We start from the raw sequence: 18,853 nt of genomic DNA, 5'->3' as shown, positions 1-18,853 counted from the left end.
ATCACAAATAATCAAATTGAATTATTCGATTAAAAAACATAAGAGTAGGTTTTAGTTAAACATTAGAAATAATCGATGTAGCAAACTCAATTAGATTCGAATAGAGAAATATTTTGAAGTGAGATGGCTTTTCGAACACGACGGTCGCGAAGCTGGAAAAGACTAGTGGGTGGCGCGATGGAATCGTTTTGCGCGGAAAGCAGGGAAACGGCAGTCGGATTGACGTGGCCGGAGAGTATTTTGACGTGGCGTTGACGGTAGTCCTTCTTACTGGCGGCGAAATGTGGGTCCCGCGGGCGGCAAGCCCCGCTTGTGGCTACGAGGCACTCTCGACCTGTCGAGGCTTGACACGTCGTATTTGCAGATCCGAGGAGGAAGGTAGAACGGCGCTTTAGACACCGTAAAGGAAGCTAAATAAAGGAAAAAGGAATGTTGCTCTGTGGAAACTTCTTTTTGAGACAACTATCCCAAAGTAACTTTATCCATGTCAACATTCCATTGAATACATATTTGTCAATAGTCTTTAGCTTTTCTTTTTTGGAAAAGTTGTTTCATAAATTTGTAAGGATGTGAAAAAAATCAAACAGAAAATTTGATTCCCCAATAGTACCTAAAGTCAATCACCTACTTTTTTTTTTCCCTTCTCTTTTCCTATAAGACTGATCCAATTAAATATTTTTACACAGTATTATAATATTTTAATAATAACAAAAAAAACTATAACTTAGTATAAAAATATTATAACATAATATTTTTTACAAATTTTGTAAGAACACTACAAACATAGTGTCTATTACATAATATTTATCATCCTAATATCTTCTTGCATGATATAGATTCATCGCTCACCAGTAGGACAATACTACTATTACATGATGCACAGCACAAACTATGTCTTTCCCTCTTCGAACAGAAACCTTGATGGTTAAAGAATGGTGCCAAGTTTCGAGCTCACAACAATGGAAGGATTGGGATCACAAGTAATGCAGTAACAGTGAAACCTTGGCATCAAAAGAATGCACGATTGAAGTCACCATCAGAAGACCTAACCTAACTGATCCAACATATCACCAAAACTTTGGCCTCACAAGAAGATACTGCCATGGCATGGTTTAGACAGGAAAACTGTGGATTGGCCCCAGCCATCACATCCACAGAAAGCCAAAAAAGCATGATAGGGGTTCGAGACACGCGCTATAGGTTATCATGCAGAATCTGGAGCTGCGGCGGTAACGTTCGTCCCCTCCCTCACACCGCCAGGGATCGGCCGCTTGCGAGGCCATCACGGCACCCCCCAGCTTTTGCAGGTGGCCCTTTTGGTGTCGCTGTCGACTTTTGGACGGCTCTCGCCACCCACCAGCGTACCAAACCCAGCCCCGGGGAAAGAGCGGCCAGCAGCTAAAGTAATGGTGCGAGGGGCGGGAGCTCTCTGATGCAAAAGCCATGGCGTTCACCCTGGAATCTTGGTGGTGGAACACAACTGGCGCCGACACGGTGGCTGCTTTAGGATCCTTCGCTACCGCTAATGCCCATTACGTGCTACTGTTGTTGATGCTGATTGCCTCGTCTTTTGGCACTTCCCATGTCATCCTCCAATTGCTGATTGGACCACTGTGTTCTAACGCTGCTGTGTTAATCTAATGGCCACTTTGGACATCCGATGAAGTATTTATCGTTGCCGTAATGTCATAATTATTTAGGATCAATCATATGGATCTTTTTGCTGCTATTCAACTGTGTAAAAAGCGAGATTCCTAACTTTAATAACCATACAGATCGAGGTATTATGAAATAAATTAACCCAATTTATTTGTCACGTCAGATGGATACACAGACTTGGGGTGAGTATGATCTTTGGTATGATGAATCGGTCTATTTCTTTGTCATTTTTGTTGGATGATTTGCGCTAAAGTTACTACCACTATGAAAGAAAGCATTATGGAAGTCTTTTACCAGTTTATTATTTCATCTCTTGAAGAAGGAAGTCAACTTCGTGACGCCGGCAACTCCCGATTGATTCAGGATTGCAATTCGTGCATCCAAGTCAAGACTAAAGAATCTAAGCATTAATGGCTTCCTCTCTCGCTCTCTCTGCTGTCTTTCGATGAATCTGTTCCGGAGTTCTCACAGCCACACAAAGTGGGATCTTCTTTTGTCTGCTATAAACATATAATCAAAACTGTACATGCAACAGCCGACACAAGAACAAAGCAGAAGCACTATCCTCTTCACCTTCACTGCACCTCGTCGGTGGAGGAAGATGAATGAAAGCGAAAGCTGAGGAGATTACTTGTATTACTGTCGGTGATTTGCCGGAGAAAAAACGCAGTAGGCTTCTCAAAGTTGGGTCGTTCATGGAATAAGGGATTGAGATCGCCAAATCTGCTCTGTTGTGGGCTTTCTGTGTGTTGCAGTTTGGGAGCTGTTATCGCCATCTACGAACGTTCGGACGCATCCTGATAGTCCCACATCGGTGAGCGAGGTTCAAGCGGTGAGACGAGAGCAGTATACAAGCAGGCGATGGCTACCGAGGCAAAGCATACCTTTCTCGGCCTTTTGGCTAAGATCAAGTGTAGTATCTGTTCTTATCAGTTTAATATCTGATACGTGGGCCATCGGCTCACCATGATATTAAATTAATTTCTTGTGGGGGAGGGTCCATCACGGCAGCTTGCTGCTGGGGCCCTTTGCGCGCCGCCCATGCGTTGCACTACTGCACGGGCATGGCGCACCCCGACTAAGTCATCAAACCAAACATTTATCCTGCTCGGGCCTGGGCCTTTCTTTTCTCTGAATTGCCTATACATGCTTTACATTTTGGAGTGCGCTACTGCACAGGGTTTTCCTATGGAACTCATGCTGCAGCTTCGACTTCGTTCATGTCCGAGTTGATCGATCGTAGATGTACAATGGACTTGCTAAATGTTGGTCCTTTCCGTGTGATGGCGATGGAGATGTCGTTAGGGAAGAGGTCGCGGAGGACGAAGGCGTGCACGATGGTGGAAACGAGCAAGGCTGTGACGGTGAAGGTGGAGATGGCCGAGAACCCAACAGAGAGAGCTTGGGTGAACGCGTTCGTTACTTCCAACGAGTACCTGATGGTTGCGATCGAGAAGCCCGTCATCGGAAACGTGTATGCCCACCAAGCAAGCGAGAACCTATTGCACCAATGATCAGCGATCGATCACTCACAGAGATTTCAGAGGTAGAAGAAAAAGGAGTTACCTTAAGCCTCGGAAAAGGTTAATCCTCACAGCCTGCACAAGAACGAATTCTTCGTTTATTATCATCTTTTTGGTCAACCGGAACGAAGTAAACGAAGGTCGCATCAGGGAGAGGACTCACGAGAGAGAAATAGAGGAAGAGAGCAACGTAGTAAGCGATCCTGGATCCGTAATCGAAGTCCCCGTTGATCGTTGCCCACGCCATGCACGCAACGCTGGGAGCTGCCACGAACAGGAAGAACACCGGATGGAGCTCCCTGGGCAGCGTCACGTTCGTGGGAAGCCTCTGGTATAGAGTGACGAATAGGACGGTGTAGTGTGCCAACCCAACGGCGAAGAAGAAGATGGGACCTTCTCTGAGCCCCACGGAGGCGCCCGCCAGTGCCCCCACGAAGTTGCCTACTATGGACAGATGATTCGAAGGGTTGGCCACCTTCGACAGCCTGCGCTGGCCTCCGGACATCCACTGCCCGTAGACCTTGAGCTCGAGGCAGAAGATGGGAGCCATGAGACCATACCAGAGAGCAGCAGGGGGTTTCTCCGCCACCGACGGCGGCACTCCCTGCACCAAGAAGAGGCAGGCTATCCATGGAGCGAAGAAGAAGTTGCCGCGGACCGGGTGGTCGTACTCTCTCCTGACCGCCTCGAAGTAGAAGATGATCTTGCACGCGTAGATGAGGGACACGGTGCTCATCAGCACCAGCGACATGCACCAGAGGGCGAGATTGACCGTCAGGCTTACGTGCAAGAAACCCACGGATGGAGATGTGGCCAACGTCTTCCACAGGATGGCTTGGCTACCGACACCCAGGCACATACCGAAGGCAGATATCGGAAACCGAAGAAGGAAAGGCCATTTCTTGTCCTCGGGAAGAACCGACACCTCCGATACCCTTAGTGTGTCTAATTCCGGTCCTTCTAAGGCATCAAAGTAGCGATCGACTGCCGGCAGAGGCTCGACTTCAACTATACAGCCATCATTCGCCTCGCAATCGTGTTCTTGAGGTCTCCCACGGAAGCTCGACAACTGCCTCTCAAATCTGCCAGACCATGTCTTGAATGGATCGAAGCGTTTGTCCCTCTGGTTATCGATCCCTGATGCTCTTCGACTCTTCCCGAGTGGTATAGGCTGAGAGCGGAGCTTCCCCTGTTTAGGTTGCTCCAACTCGACGGCAGCAGAATTAGCAGGCTGAAGCACGGGTCGATCCATCTCACTTGGTCCAGATTCGATTTGTAGTACATGAAATCCACAAGGAGAGGCTGGAACACTTTTAGGAATAGAATATGACTGGTTGGTATCATGTTGTAATGCTGAGTTTACTGGAATGCTGGTTGCATCGGCAGGCGGATGACCGTAAGCATCACCAATTTCCTGGAACAAGACATGCGGTTTTAGTGAGACGATCTGGAGTTCAGATTGCCGAGAAACACAAGCTCTAAAGCATTGTGAAGAGAAGCGATCTCAGCTCCATCATTCACCAAATCAAAAACTCGGAAGCTAAGCTCGCCTCTTACTTTGCCACCTGCTGTTTCTCCTTGCCAATTGGTGGGAGCAGAGAGCTGAGCCTGAGAAGCAACGCCGGTGCCACACTCGATGCTGTCGAAGCCAGCAACTTCTTTAGATGCAACGCACTTGAGAAGACATGGAAGTACTTCTTCACGGGAAACTCCTTCCATCGGGATCAACTGCACCCATATCATCAAACACAAAAAACCATAATCTAAGCAGTAGAAAACAACAAGAACTAGAGAGAGGTTTATAGCGGTTGTCTAACTAAATTTTCTCTAGGAATCATTCCTGATTACCTAAAAGGCAGTGGTCTCTTGTCAAGTGGCGACTGGCAAAGGAAGCGGTAGGATGAACCAAGCTTTCTTTGATATACAATGTATATATAGACACTGAAGATGAGATGACAGAGAGGAAAAGGAGAAAAAGAATACTTAAAAAGTCGTGTACTACGGCTTGAGAAGCAGCTAAGTGGTCCGACGAACGAGAGGGAATGCGGCTTGAGAAGGAGACGACACTCTCTCTAGAATTCTCACCAGACTTCCTCGCCGTCGCTGTGCCCTTTCTTGACGGAAACGGAACTGCGATTGATCCAAGCGGCTGAAGTGAGAGATGGGTTATGCAGTGAACAACCACAGGAGCGATGAGCGAGGGAACGCTCGCCAGTTGTCAGAACAACTCTCCGACCGCATCTGCTGCCACCTTTGCCAACACGGTAGTACGACGTTCGAGTCGGCCATCGGCCACAGTACTCGAAAAGAGACGTTCATCTGTTGATTTAGCCCATAAGTTTTTCGTGGCTGTGAATCACCAGAATCCATAATACAAAGGTTCATCGTTTTACTCTCTCTCTCTCTCTCTCTCAAAGTGCAATCTATACCTTAACGTGACAGTAAGAAGACACGCCTCCAGAAGCAGCGAGCTAATGCCATCGGAGCTCAACAGCCAGCCGAATTGAAACCAAAACGGACCTCGTTGGATGATCGCGAGTCGATTTCGGCCTTCAGACTCCGATTTCATACCGCATCGAGAACAAAAACGAGTATCTTCTACCGACTTGGTCGGTGTCAGTGAGTAGGACCCACCCTTATTCCAGCAAGAGTTTGCTGGATGACAACGGCAGGTGTCCTCATTAGTGCCTTCTAAAGCCTGCCAACACTAGTTATGGTCGTGATAGGATTAATTGCATGTTACTAACATCATCAATTTATGCTAATTCATTTATCCTAATATTATCAATTTTATCAATAAAAATATAAAAATAAAAGATAAACAAATAATTTAACGTTCTAATTAATAATGATGGATGACATATATATATATATATATATATATATATATATTCCATCCCTTTTTTTTAATCGTGATGGAGTTGATTGATTCGTTCGATCCGGGTCGTTGGTTCCGAACTCTCTGCTTTACGATCCGCGCTAATGCAGATCTCGACGACGAGGAACGGTGGGTACGTATTCTCGCCTTCCCAGGAAAAGATCCAACAACCCGTTTCCCGGTATCGCTTCTCCGGCATCGAGCCCCACCTCTCCGCTGCTCTCATAAACGGCCACTCCCCCATCCGTAAGCAAAGAACGCATCCCGCACAAAGCGAAGATATTGTAGTGACCTAATTACTCCCACTTCCTTTTCGATCGCTCCATCGCCGGTGCGGCAACTGGAGGAGGTGGTGGAGGATGCAGCAACGGCGGCCGGAGAACGGTGCCATGACCTTCGACGAGGTCTCCATGGAGAGGAGCAAGAGCTTCGTCATGGCTATGCAGGTCCTTCCCCTCCTCTTCTCTCCATCCGCGTCCTTTGCCTCCGCCTCCGGTTCTGATCCGCTTCGTTTCTGCTTGATCCTTTTCGTTGCTCCTTCGTTTGATCAGGTGCGGTTGCTAGGGTTTCTGTTTCCGCGAGTCCCTACGATTTCTTGCTGTGCGGGTTTTCAGGTTTTGTGCCATCTGAGAACATGAGGTATTTTTGTGTTTGGTATCGGGACAAATTCGCCTTTACTTGGTGATGACCATCTAATTCGATGTTGCTTCGAACTTGTTATGTTCTCCTAGTGATATAATTGACGGGGTTAAAGGTCTGGCATAATCTGCTGAAGTTTGTTGTGCTTTGAGTTCAGATAACGAGAGCAAAGTTTCGTTCTTGCATCGATTTTTGGATTATTATTATTATTTTCCTGGAAATGTGTTTTTGGATCATCCCAACATCTATTGATGAGGAAATAATCTGCTACTGGCTAAATGCAGGAACTCAAGAACCTGAGACCTCAACTTTACTCTGCTGCTGAGTACTGTGAAAAGTCTTACCTTCGCAGTGAGCAGAAACAGATGTAAGGTTTTCTTCTCTGGGCGAAATCTTCTGCACACTTTATTACTATACCTCATCTATTATTTTCTTACAGACTGCTATGCCAGCTTTGGTTGAATTTTATGTCCTAAATAGACTTATCTTCTAGCTACCGCAGTGAAATATCGAATATGGTAATAAGTGCTTGAGGATGTGTTTTCCTGTGGAAAATGTTGAGATGAGACTTTAATTAGGGAAAAGTGTTAACTGGGCTTTCACGCACAGTTTCATATTGCATTTTCCCAAAGGGGGCTTTATTAGGAAAAAGATGTTAAAGTTGTGAGCCATTGTTGCTGACATTTTCATAGCTCGTTAATGGTGGATATCATGAATCTGGTGTGGAACTTACAGATTTTCATTTGCTATGGTCAATTTTTCTAGCTCTAATTGCGAATATTTTTATGATTCATCTTTGAAGTTAGAGCAATTTTTGTAGGGTATTAGATAATCTAAAAAGTTATGCTGTCCGAGCCATTGTGAATGCTGTAGATCATCTTGGCACTGTTGCCTATAAACTGACGGACCTGTTTGAACAACAACTTCTTGATGCATCAACGATGGAGATGAAGATTTCATGTTTGAATCAGGTATATATTCTCTGGTGAAATGATTTCATGTTTGAATCGGGTATATATTCTCTGGTAAAATGATAGCACCCCTAACAAGTCTTACAGAGTTGATTCTTGCTGTTTTCATTTCAGCAAAATTTTACTTGCCAAGCTTATGGCGATAAAGATGGTCTCAGTCAGCATCAAACGCCAGCAAGAACCTTGAGACATCACAAGCATTACATTTTGCCAAGTATGCTTTAGGATGATAATGTGTACTTTCTTTTTTTGGAATGATGAGATCACGTACACCACCTTCTTTTTAATTACCCAAGCCGGACTCTGTTAGTCAAACTTGCTGAATAGTTGATGGATGCCCGCAGATGGCAATGTAAAACCTTCCGAAGCAAAATCTCACTATCATGCTTCAAGTCTGTAGTTATGCATTTGTTACATTTTTTCTTTTTTTTGGATTATATTTTCATGTGTATCAAATGTTGCTGCCTAATGAGATATTTTATCTCCATTTAGGCCAATATGCATCAAATATGCTTTCCTGGCACGTAGCTTCAGAAGCCAATTCTGCAGCAAATGGGGATCCCCTTGCAGCACCATGGCAAGCTTCTGAATCTTCTTCCCCTGTAAACCCCTGCTGATGTTAACTTAACCTAAACATTGTTTTGATATTTGTGCAGCACAAGAGGTGTTAAGTGTTACAAAGTAAATTCTGAAGTCTTCCATCTTTTAGGTATCTTCGTTCATTGATTCTTTCTAGATAAGATGCACCGATATGACTCGAAGCTATTTTCTAATGATGAGGCCACACAAATTTTAGTTGCAGAAGACCCTGCTGCATCACTGCCCTTGTCAGCGCCACTCCGTGCAACTAGTGGAAATGTGACTTTCGACATGATTCCAAACAAATCTGCTTTGATGGTAAATTTCATATCACTCAGTGTCATGGACCTAATCTGTGGCTTTGAAGAAATCGTTAACATATACTGTATTCTTAAAGTTCGAATAGGGATAATCATTGATGCCACATTAAACCACTAAATACTCGGGAGATCTAAGACTCTACTGCTACTGCATCCCACCTGAAGTTGTATGCACTGTGAATGATAAGATAGGCTACATTAGTCATTCAGTCCAAACGTCTGTCGACATGCATTATGACACCAAGTTAACTGCTCTTCCATATGTTTCATAAATGTCCTAAAATATGTTAGTTCTTTTGCCCAAGTAGTGGAACGAATATTCATTGCACATCTTGTTATCTCTTAATAAATCATTCAAAAGTTCTTGCGACAGCAGGAAGCCATGAACATGTATGTAATTTCACGAACGATAGAACATGTTTTAAGTTTTATATAAGATATGACCATTCAATAAACAGGGATTCATGTGCATTCCATCCTCATGAAAAGGTATATAATCCAACTTCACCGGTAACTTGATCCTTCTATGTGATTTTACCGAATTATTGAGACTAACAGAACTTGTTGTTACGATTTGCTTTCCTTTTTTGCATACTGACCATCTGAACTATTTCTGTGCCTATGTTTACACGATCAATTTGTATCTTGTCAGGGTTCTTTGAAGTCTCCAAAACCTATTTCAGCAATCAAATCCTTCGACAGTCCTGGTAGACGTGAGATCTGCAGGCCTCCTGGTCGCAGTAAGAGCATGTTGTCGGCATTTTTCAACAAAAACAAAACCTTCAAAACTAGAAAGGTCTTAGTCTCCTGATCAAAGGTCTCGTCTCCTGGACGTTCATACCGCATGGTTATTTTATGCTGAGAAGCAGCCAGTGTTGTGTATAATCTTTCTTTTTGCTGAAAGTACACCTGCAACTAGAACCCGTAATATATCATCAGTGTTGAAGTTGATGTCAGGTCTTACAAGTTTTTGATGAGCTTAGGGTTTTATTCATACGATTTTATTTCTGTTTTTCCCGCTATAGACAACTGGCCATATATTATTTGGTGATAATGACCAAATCTTCGTGTATGCTTGGATGGCATTCGAAATTTCGAACTGCCAATGTCCACTAGCTTTGAGATGATCAAGGCATTCATTCAGGTCCCTTTCAAGGATTGTGAGTTCAAATTCTCTTGTAATGTCTCCAGTGAGACATCGATGCCTCGTTGTATTCTTACATGAGCGATAGATCTTAGATTTAAATCCCTAGCCGAATCATCTGCAACTTGGGGAATAAATAATAGCCTTTGGTGTTCCTCAACAAACTTGCAAAGAACAAAGGACCTGAGTTCCAAGAAAAGCCCTATAAACCATGGGATTCAATGTTAAACCACTTCTAAAGAGATCGAATTCACAAATGTTTCAATAATCCTTATAGCTTCAATAATCCTTACCGCTATCCCAGCAATCGATATTGTGAATTTTGTTTTCCTGCTTCTGTTCCTATACATAGCAGCAACATAGTAAAATCAGCTACAAGTGGAACAAAAAACATCATTGGAATTTGTTGATAATGAGTTCTATTTTACAGCAAATATGTTTAAAAAAAAGACTGATATTCTTTCCCCTCACAAGTTTATCATTTTCTGTTGATCCCACAAACATTACATCCGGTGGCGATTGACGCTAACAGTATTTTTGTAATACTTAATAAAAGCTAATAGCATTCAGTTGGCAACCAAAAGTCCCAATCATTATCCATGAAGAACTAATTCAAGCAATTCCAAAGGCCAAAAGAAGAGGCGGAAGGACTTGACTACGCTACCATTCGTTGCACATACCACACCGAAAATACTGTCCCCTGCCATAGTATAAGTTTCACTTGATCTTTTGCATATGGCTGAATCTTAGAAGCTGCACCACAACTATATTACACCGGAAACCAAACTCCTCTCTACTAGAAAATGAATTCCTTCAGCAGATGATGCAACTCCTCACTGCTCTCTCTCTCTCTCTCTCTCTCTCTCTCTTTCTTCTTTCAAGAACAGTGATAAGATGAGCACGATCTAACTTAATTATCATACTGGCAAAAGAAAAGCCTTATTTACGTCTCCTGGTACGTATGGGTTCTGAACTGTCTTTTCTCATCATAGTCGCAAACTCGTCGTAGTTAATTCTTCCATCCTGCACCATGCATGATGAGTAACTGATTAAAAGACTGTAAAGCATATGACGTCTACGACTTGTGATCCTTCCAGATCCATAATAGCAAAACTAGAGTACGGTATTTTTGTCTTTTATCATTTCTAACATCTAGTTCAGGCAACCTCATGCCGTCTTTTAATAGTTTTTCCTGGTCTCAAGACATGGAAGAAGCGAAACTATAACTAAACATGATATCAATTGGCATCTAGAAGGAAAGAACTAATTAATAAATCAGTTTTCATCATTCCACACAATAGTAGCCTCCAGCTTACTGAAGATGATAATGCAATGCATGCAGCCTGGGACAGTCAAACTTGTGTGTTCTAAAAGGCGTTCCTAAACCTAGAAAAGAGCTCAGAATGTGAAAGGGCTAAACTTGAATCGAAACTTTTACTTACTAAGAAGGAGCATGTGAATTATCTTACCCTGTCTGTGTCAACTTCTGTGATTATCTCTTTTATTGTTTTCTCATCACCCATGTTATATTTCTTGAGAGCTTGCTCCAATTCCTCGACTGTGATGTACCTATGCAAGAGAAGATGACAAATAAATTTAACTGCTCATTTGCATTGAAAACTGAACAACATTGATTCATGTAAGGATGAGGTCACCCGCTCTTGTCTTCATCAAAATACTCAAATGCTCTGTACAAATGGTCTTCCTTTTCCATTCTATTCATGTGCATCGTAGCTGTTATAAATTCAATATAATCAATGCTTCCATTTCCATCTACATCAGCCTGTCAGGAAAAAATAGGTTATCTTAGGAGCTACACTGCATTTAATCTTGGAGCAACAGCAGGTCCTAAGAAAAATGTATCGACAGTTGATAACAAGAAGGTTAGTTGCTTCTTTGGGGAAGCCTTTACTTCTGTTGCATATCTGTTATTGACCTGTGACCGATAACCAAGACATACCTAAATGCATAAAGCAAGATAATGTGAATTACATGTCCAACTATATCAGATCCACAACAGATTGTGCAGAATCAACCCACATTTCAGATAAGTTCTTTAAAGTCAGAACCCAATGCATAAAGCAACAAAATGGTGAACCCTGAAATACTTTGGTTATCGTTGTGGTTCCATAATGTTTTCAGTAATTCTGGCAATAGAAGCTGCCTATCTTGTAAAAGGATGACGAATCAGATGGCACAAATGAAAGCCTTAATTCACCGGTCAGAAAATCATAATATGTGAAATGTCTTTTCAAGCACTGGCTAACTAGTTTTTGGTCTCTATACTAGCTTCAATGAAACTCTCATCAATGAATTTACTACATCAAAGCTTGTCTTCATGCTTAAATTCACAAATTTATATAACAGAATTTCATTAAATGCTTATGCCCATTGTCCAAGAAGATAGTCAACCAAGAAAGAAAACCACAACCAAAGTTTTTAAGTGATTTTGCAAAGAAAAGGCAAGAAAGGGACATACTGCCTCCATCAGCTGTCTGACTTCAGATTCAGAAATCTTGATGCCCAAATTGCCCAATTTCGGTAGTCCTGCTTTTAATTCTTCATAAGTTATAGTCCCACTATTGTCAGTGTCGATAGATTTGAACATCTCTTTCAAACCCATGATTTCGTCCTCTGACAAGCTTTCTGCTATGACCTAAACAACAATATGTGATGGTGAGCATTTAAGATAATTATCCATGTAGATTCAGAAGAAAATGTAAGGAAACCTTACCTTCAGTGCCACTTTCTTAAGCTTGTTCATGGCCCTGAACTGCTTCATTCTATTCAAAACTGTAAGATCAAGTGGCTTATCAGGTGCACCATCTTCTCTCATCCATGGATGGTCTGCATACACTCTCAACTGTCAAACCAAGTGAATTAATGCTGATAACATGTCAGCGAGTAAACTTCCAAGCATGGTTTGCAATTTCGTACTATACCGCTTGGTACAGGTGGTACATATCGATCCGATAGAGGACCGGTATGAGCGGTATATCGGCACACCTTAGTGTACCGTATGTCGATATGCTCGGTACATCTCGGTACATACCATACCGATAGTTGATCGGTACACCGATACGGTATGATATTCAGAACCTTTCCAAGGAGACTATGAAGCAGATATTTATCTGGATTAAACATTGTTAAAAATGAGCCCGTCTTTGAAAACTAGCATTGAGACATGTAAACGGATGCAAGAGAGACATCCAGATAAACGTGCAACCACAAGCAAAGGCAGAAAATATTGTTTTTACTGTGGTGCATCATTCAACAAAATATTTAGTCAAAAATTTGTGAAGTTATCGGAGTGATTAGAAATCATAAATGATGGAGGTCACACTAAACATCATTTGGCATATTGATGGAGAACATTGTAGAGTTTTATCAATATGATTAATATGGTGCCGCCATCATCTCCATCTCTCCTTGTTTGGAGCTAATGAATAAAGTTTTGTGAAATTTTGTAGAACAAGAAATGGAATTTAAAACCGAACTCAGATGAAACAGTAGCAGCCAATTTATCCAAGAATGAGTTCAAATTTTAATATAACATGACCTTACATGCAGCAGAACTCAACAGAACTAATGCACCGATGTCATTTAATCACTACCTGATACTTGAGAACTAGTAAATAGTAATGCACCGACTTTATTGGTCATGGCCGTTTAGTGGAATGCACAAACTTGGTGCAGTAGACATGTAATCTTAGGTATTGAAATTCAATTTATTAATGAGATGAAAGTTAAAGCTTACTGAGAATTTCAGCAGCAGTAAGTCGCTCCTTTGGATCTGCTCTAAGCATCTTTCTGACCAATTCTTTAGCACCAAAAGATATAGAAGGCCATGGATCAGATGAGAAATCAATTTGGCCATGCAATACAGCATCGAATATACCCTCCTCATTTTCTGCATAAATGAAAAAGTAAATTCTTCAACTGACTTTAGTCATGTTTGGACGATTCATTTATCCTGACAACTCCACAAACCTGCCCAAAAAGGAGGGACACCAGAAAGAAGGATGTACAGTATAACTCCAGCACTCCAAATATCAGCTTCTGCTCCATAACGGCGTCGCAATACCTCAGGAGCAACATAATATGCACTTCCAACAAGATCTTTAAATATTTCTCCTGCACATCCCAATTGGTTATTTCGGACACTGTTATGCAAGATCATTTAAGAACAAAAAAGGCATTCGACAAGGTTTCTTTCACATAGAGATTAATTTCACATGTTTCCCCATGAACTTTATTTTTTTAAGAACACACCAAAGACCAACATATATAAACAGGATTTGAATATTTATGCATGTCTCAGGGACCAATGAACTCCATCAGTCAGTAGTCCCGATAACAATAAGTTTAATATAGAATCTGAAAATTAGAAAAAAAGGAAATTAAAAAGATTTAGAAACACATGAATTCATTGCAATGTTAAGACATGTTTAAACATTGGACTTGAGAAATGTGGCTTAGCTTCGGTTGGATTTTGTTGATGCTTGCAAAATCAAAGGGGGAAGCTCGTTTGGGATAAAGAGGTTAAAACCCAGAAAGTCAAATTCAAGTGGTAAAATCTTTGAAAGAAAAGCTGCAAGGTCCGATAACAAAAGTACCTCAAGGGGAGAAATTTTGGGGATTTTATTTTAGGAGGGAGGTGACAAGGTGTTAGCTCATCTTCTGTCTCCTTCCGTTTCTCTTTCTCCTTTTTTTCTTCTTTTCCGTCCTCCATGCTACCAAGATATATTTAGTCCTTGTTATTTCTGACTAATTCATTGAAACAATGGTCAGAAATTGATCGGTCACAATTGAATACCCTTCATTTCTGGTCAATAAATACCAACTTCCAGATCTCATTAGCCTATCTGTTTACGAAATGCTAAGTTCAACTAATTTTAGTTAATATTGCTTGAATCCAACAATTTCTAAAACATCCAATGCTCCAAATTGGCCAATTTAAACAAATTGACCTAATTGGGTTTGGGATTAAAGAAAAAACTTTCAATTGTAGATTATGCATCACATAGGTAATCATGGAATGAAAATATTTGATCAACAAGTTAAGGCACTAGCTAAAACAAATTAATAACATTTCTTAGATGGTCAATTATACAAGAAAAGTTAAATGAGAGGATGAGAAAGAGAGGGTATGTTATATTCATATAGAGCTCAATCCGTATCAACACATTCTGTGTAGCAAAATGCAGATCAGAATGAGCAGTTATTATGGATGCACTTGCATAATCATCCACTCAGAAGCCAAAGTGGATAAATCTTATCCAGCCAACTTTTAGCCTTTATTACTCAGATCTTGGAAACAAGCAGCACCTTTTCTTTCCATCCATTCTTGAAAGCGTTCTTTCTACCTTAATACTGAGCAAATTTAATCCACTGAATCAAGAAATCAAATCATGCATAGGACAAAGACATCACAGCATGGCATGACATCCACTGTCCGGTGCTCTCTCCAATTATAGTTGGATCCACCCACTATTATGTTTGGTTGGACCGAAGGCAACGCGAGCAGGGAACTGCGACGGCTGTTCCCATGCCCAGCACATATCACAAGTAACAAAGGATGTGTGGAAGATGGTTTGGCACAGTCCTCCATCCATCTCAATACTCCATCGCTCTCTAACTTAGTATCAGACCGATACATCCTCGTCGATCAAAAATCAAGTGATGTAAGAGTTCCAAGGTCGACGAGGAACAAGTTGTTCCTACGATAAGCAATCTACTATGTTCAAAGACTCGTACTTCGATGCGATATTACTTGTTGACTGGTCGTATTTTGGGTTTCTTGGGTTCGAAGAATAACTATTAGTAGACTAATTAGCAGATCAATGGGAGGAGAAAGCGTCGTCTATTTACCGGGCTTGAAGAACACGGAGAGCCCAAAATCGGTGGCCTTGAGCGGCGAACTCTCTCTCTTGTTCAAGAACAAGAAGTTCTCCGGCTTGAGATCCCGATGCATCACGCCCATGGAGTGGCAGGCGTGGACGACGTTAACGATCTCTCGGCAGAGTGCGGCGGCCGCTCGCTCCGAGTAGTGGCCCTTGGAGATGATCCTATCGAACAGCTCCCCGCCCTCGCAGATCTCCATCACGAGGTTGACCGAGTGCCGGTCCTCGTAGGCCCCCTTGAGCTCGACGATGTTGCGGTGGCCGGTGAGGTGGTGCATGATCTGAATCTCGCGGCGGACGTCGTCGAGGTCATCCTGACGGACTAGCTTCCGGGTGGCGATGGACTTGCAGGCGAACTGCTTCGTGGTCCCCCGGTGGGTGACGAGGTAGGTCACCCCAAACTGGCCACGGCCGAGCTCCCGGCCGAAGGTGTAGGTGGCGCGGACGTCCTCCATGGGCCGGCCGAGAACGCGCCCGACGTCGGATGGGATCGGGCGGGGAACGATGGGTCCGGGTGATCTGGGGGCGGCGACGACGGCAGGGAGTTTGGGGCGGGGGCGGGGGCGTGGAGGGGTAGGGCGATCTGGCAAGGGGGACGGAGGCTCCTTGTGGCGGCGTGACGTGCGGTTGCCCATTGAGGGTTCTTGCTTTCCCCTCCTCTCCTCTCGTTGGTGGGGTTTAGATCGGTGGCTTGAGAGAGAGCCAGCTCTGATCTGATTTGTTTTGCTTTAAGGAGAGAAGAAGAGGATCAAGCGAGTGGGGTTTTTTAAAGCGGAAAAGGAGTCAGCGAGCGGACGAAGCCGGTGGCGGAGGACGCAGCACGGAAGCGTCAGACGACGAAGGAACGCGGAAGCAGGGTTGACCGGCCACAGTAAGAAAACCGGTACTGACCAAACGCCGTTTCCGGACCGTGAAACGGTGCCTTCTATTGCTTCCCAGCCTCTTCATACCCGCTTCGCCTACCCACCTTACGATTGTTGTCAGAGGTGGAGCCCACCCGGGACCCAGCTTCAGATCCACTATTCAACCACAGGGACGGTACCGCGACGGCCACTGACGGTTCGTTTTGACTTCTTACATCTGATACGGAACCGCGTGAGACGACCGGAGACGGATTAATCGCCGCGCCTCCGTCATCCTCCCCGAGCCCAAACGAACCCCACCCACTTAGTGAGCCGATCGTACCGTGGCGGCCATCAATACGTTGACGCTCTCACACGTGCGATGCGCGTCTCGCTTTGATCACCAGAGCAACAAAGCTCGCCTCTCACGCGTGATTATTAATTGGACGTATTGCCTTCTTTACGACAGACATTGTTTTGTACGTGATGATACATTGTACCGAATAACAACGTCTTGTACGTAATATAAGCTTGTCCATTAGGGAGCTCAGAAATGTGCGAGTCAATTCAACGTATCAACAGTTGCGCTACGTGCTCGTCATTTCAGATTTAATGAATTCTCACGTGTATCACGTGCATTCTAAATTTTGTGTCATGGTCATTGTGAACATGCCATTCTTGAATCCAGCGGCATGACATCAATCGTGGCTTGGTGTTGAATCGTAAGTATCGACAAATCGATTACTATTGTTACACGTCTTGCAGAATTCTTATTACACTATATATTGCAGCTAATATATATATATATATATGATGGTATAGTAAAAAGGATAATTATGTGAGACTTATCAATTCCTAGTGGATTAAAGAGGTTCAGATCACACTAATTAAGATTGGTGATAGCTCTTATTAGATAATATTAGGTAGTGTCTATCGTGGGACCCAGAATGCTTCGATAAGACTACACGTAGTCCCATATTGATTGGATGTTCCCGACTACCTTTGCCTATGAGATATGATAAATTTGAATTTAGTATCATGTTGATTTGATGTATAACTATTTTGATGTGTCTGAAATGACTGAGGGTGACGTCATGACTTTGGACAGTGGAGGTCATGGATGGGCAACGAGTTCCTCCGACGGAGGTGGCAAGAGGCGGGGCAAAGGCGACAATTGACAGGGTGAACGCAAGGGTAATTTAATTTCATCTCTTGGAAAAATAAGGAGCAATAAAAAAAAAGAAAAAATGGAGTGTTAATTGGAAAAATAATAATAAGAGGTATTTTTAAAAGAATTTGCTATTTAAAAAATCAAATAAATAAATAATAAGAGATCTTTATAAAGAGATAAATATAGGGGAAAAAATATTATCAATATATAAGATATAATTAGAGAGAATGGGAAATAAACCCGGAAAGAGACATTAAAAACAAAGAAGAAAAGAAGGAAGAAATCCAAAGCAAACTGAGGATGTTAGGTGTGCGTACAAATAAATAAACGTTGCAATCCATTTCAATTCATGTCTGTCATGACAATATAATTTCCGCTATTCTTCTCGTAGATAATTAAAGAAATATATAAAAATAAGGGAAATAAATCCGTTTCATGGATGAAGTCTGCATATGTCCGATGTGCTTTAGACTAAAGGAACTATTTTTTTATTATTAATTTATTTTATTTTATTTTATGCGACGTTATGGAGACATGCATGCAACTAATCTCCTGCACCGAGAGAACTAATTTCGATCTAAATATAAGTTGATGACCAGATAATTGAAGATGTAAAGGAAAATACATGTTCTAATCAAGAAGAAAAAGTTTCATTTATTGGATCATTTCTTCTTCCAACTCTTTTGTCTTATTCTTTATTGTTTCTATCGGGACTGACAATCCAAAGTTTCGATTATATGTTTTATATATGTTTTTGATAAGAATGAAATGAAATATGATATTTGATCTTCTATTTCATATTTATTTTTTAATACGTATGAAAATATTTCATATTTCATTAATATATGATATATTTTAAAATATTTTATATGTCATTAATATACTTTGAGATATTTCATAGATCATTGATATATTTCAAAATATTTCATATGTCATTGATATGTTTCGAAACATTTTATATGTCATTGATATGTTTCGAAATACTTATTATGTCATCGTATGTTTTAATTATTTATTTTATTTTATTTATTATGAATCAAATATATTTTGATTGAAATAATATTTAAGATTCTGTATATAATGAGATGATATCTATAAACTCTTATATTCTTGTTTTGCATTATGATATCAAGTTTGCTTGTAGTTATGTTCTCTCATCAATGTTTGTTATTTGTTCAACTTTGTAGCTCACTTTGTTGTTATATAATTTTGTTAACTAGATTA

At 41.8% G+C, this 18,853-nt stretch overlaps 3 protein-coding genes and 1 non-coding gene across 4 annotated transcripts; 2 read left to right on the top strand and 2 right to left on the bottom strand.

Annotated features, from left to right (window-relative positions):
* Window positions 1-2,170: 2,170 nt before the first annotated feature.
* On the bottom strand, window positions 2,171-5,181 carry LOC135622563 (S-type anion channel SLAH2-like). Its single transcript, XM_065124519.1, has 5 exons — window positions 5,031-5,181; window positions 4,740-4,910; window positions 3,346-4,596; window positions 3,226-3,257; window positions 2,171-3,158 (listed from the first exon to the last, which is right to left on the bottom strand). The coding sequence occupies exons 2-5, from the start codon at window positions 4,899-4,901 to the stop codon at window positions 2,855-2,857; spliced, it is 1,749 nt and encodes a 582-aa protein (XP_064980591.1). The 5' UTR covers window positions 4,902-4,910; window positions 5,031-5,181; the 3' UTR covers window positions 2,171-2,854.
* LOC135624072 (U2 spliceosomal RNA) lies at window positions 2,540-2,737 on the top strand. Its single transcript, XR_010491581.1, has one exon. It is a non-coding gene; the product is annotated as a U2 spliceosomal RNA (small nuclear RNA).
* Window positions 5,182-6,225: 1,044 nt separating the features above from the next.
* On the top strand, window positions 6,226-9,520 carry LOC135622564 (protein ABIL1-like). Its single transcript, XM_065124521.1, has 8 exons — window positions 6,226-6,506; window positions 6,984-7,066; window positions 7,520-7,670; window positions 7,785-7,884; window positions 8,163-8,247; window positions 8,327-8,379; window positions 8,467-8,567; window positions 9,222-9,520. The coding sequence occupies exons 1-8, from the start codon at window positions 6,420-6,422 to the stop codon at window positions 9,378-9,380; spliced, it is 819 nt and encodes a 272-aa protein (XP_064980593.1). The 5' UTR covers window positions 6,226-6,419; the 3' UTR covers window positions 9,381-9,520.
* Window positions 9,521-10,092: 572 nt separating this feature from the next.
* Window positions 10,093-16,464, bottom strand: LOC103997011 (calcium-dependent protein kinase 15). The gene is made up of 8 exons (XM_009418129.3): window positions 15,585-16,464; window positions 13,704-13,847; window positions 13,471-13,623; window positions 12,448-12,560; window positions 12,193-12,369; window positions 11,369-11,496; window positions 11,183-11,282; window positions 10,093-10,736 (listed from the first exon to the last, which is right to left on the bottom strand). The coding sequence occupies exons 1-8, from the start codon at window positions 16,249-16,251 to the stop codon at window positions 10,653-10,655; spliced, it is 1,566 nt and encodes a 521-aa protein (XP_009416404.2). The 5' UTR covers window positions 16,252-16,464; the 3' UTR covers window positions 10,093-10,652.
* Between the last annotated feature and the right edge of the window lie 2,389 nt (window positions 16,465-18,853).

The sequence above is a fragment of the Musa acuminata genome, chromosome BXJ2-9 (assembly GCF_036884655.1).
Source record: "Musa acuminata AAA Group cultivar baxijiao chromosome BXJ2-9, Cavendish_Baxijiao_AAA, whole genome shotgun sequence".
Taxonomy (NCBI): Eukaryota; Viridiplantae; Streptophyta; class Magnoliopsida; order Zingiberales; family Musaceae; genus Musa; species Musa acuminata.
This window is presented reverse-complemented; position numbering and strand designations above follow the sequence as displayed.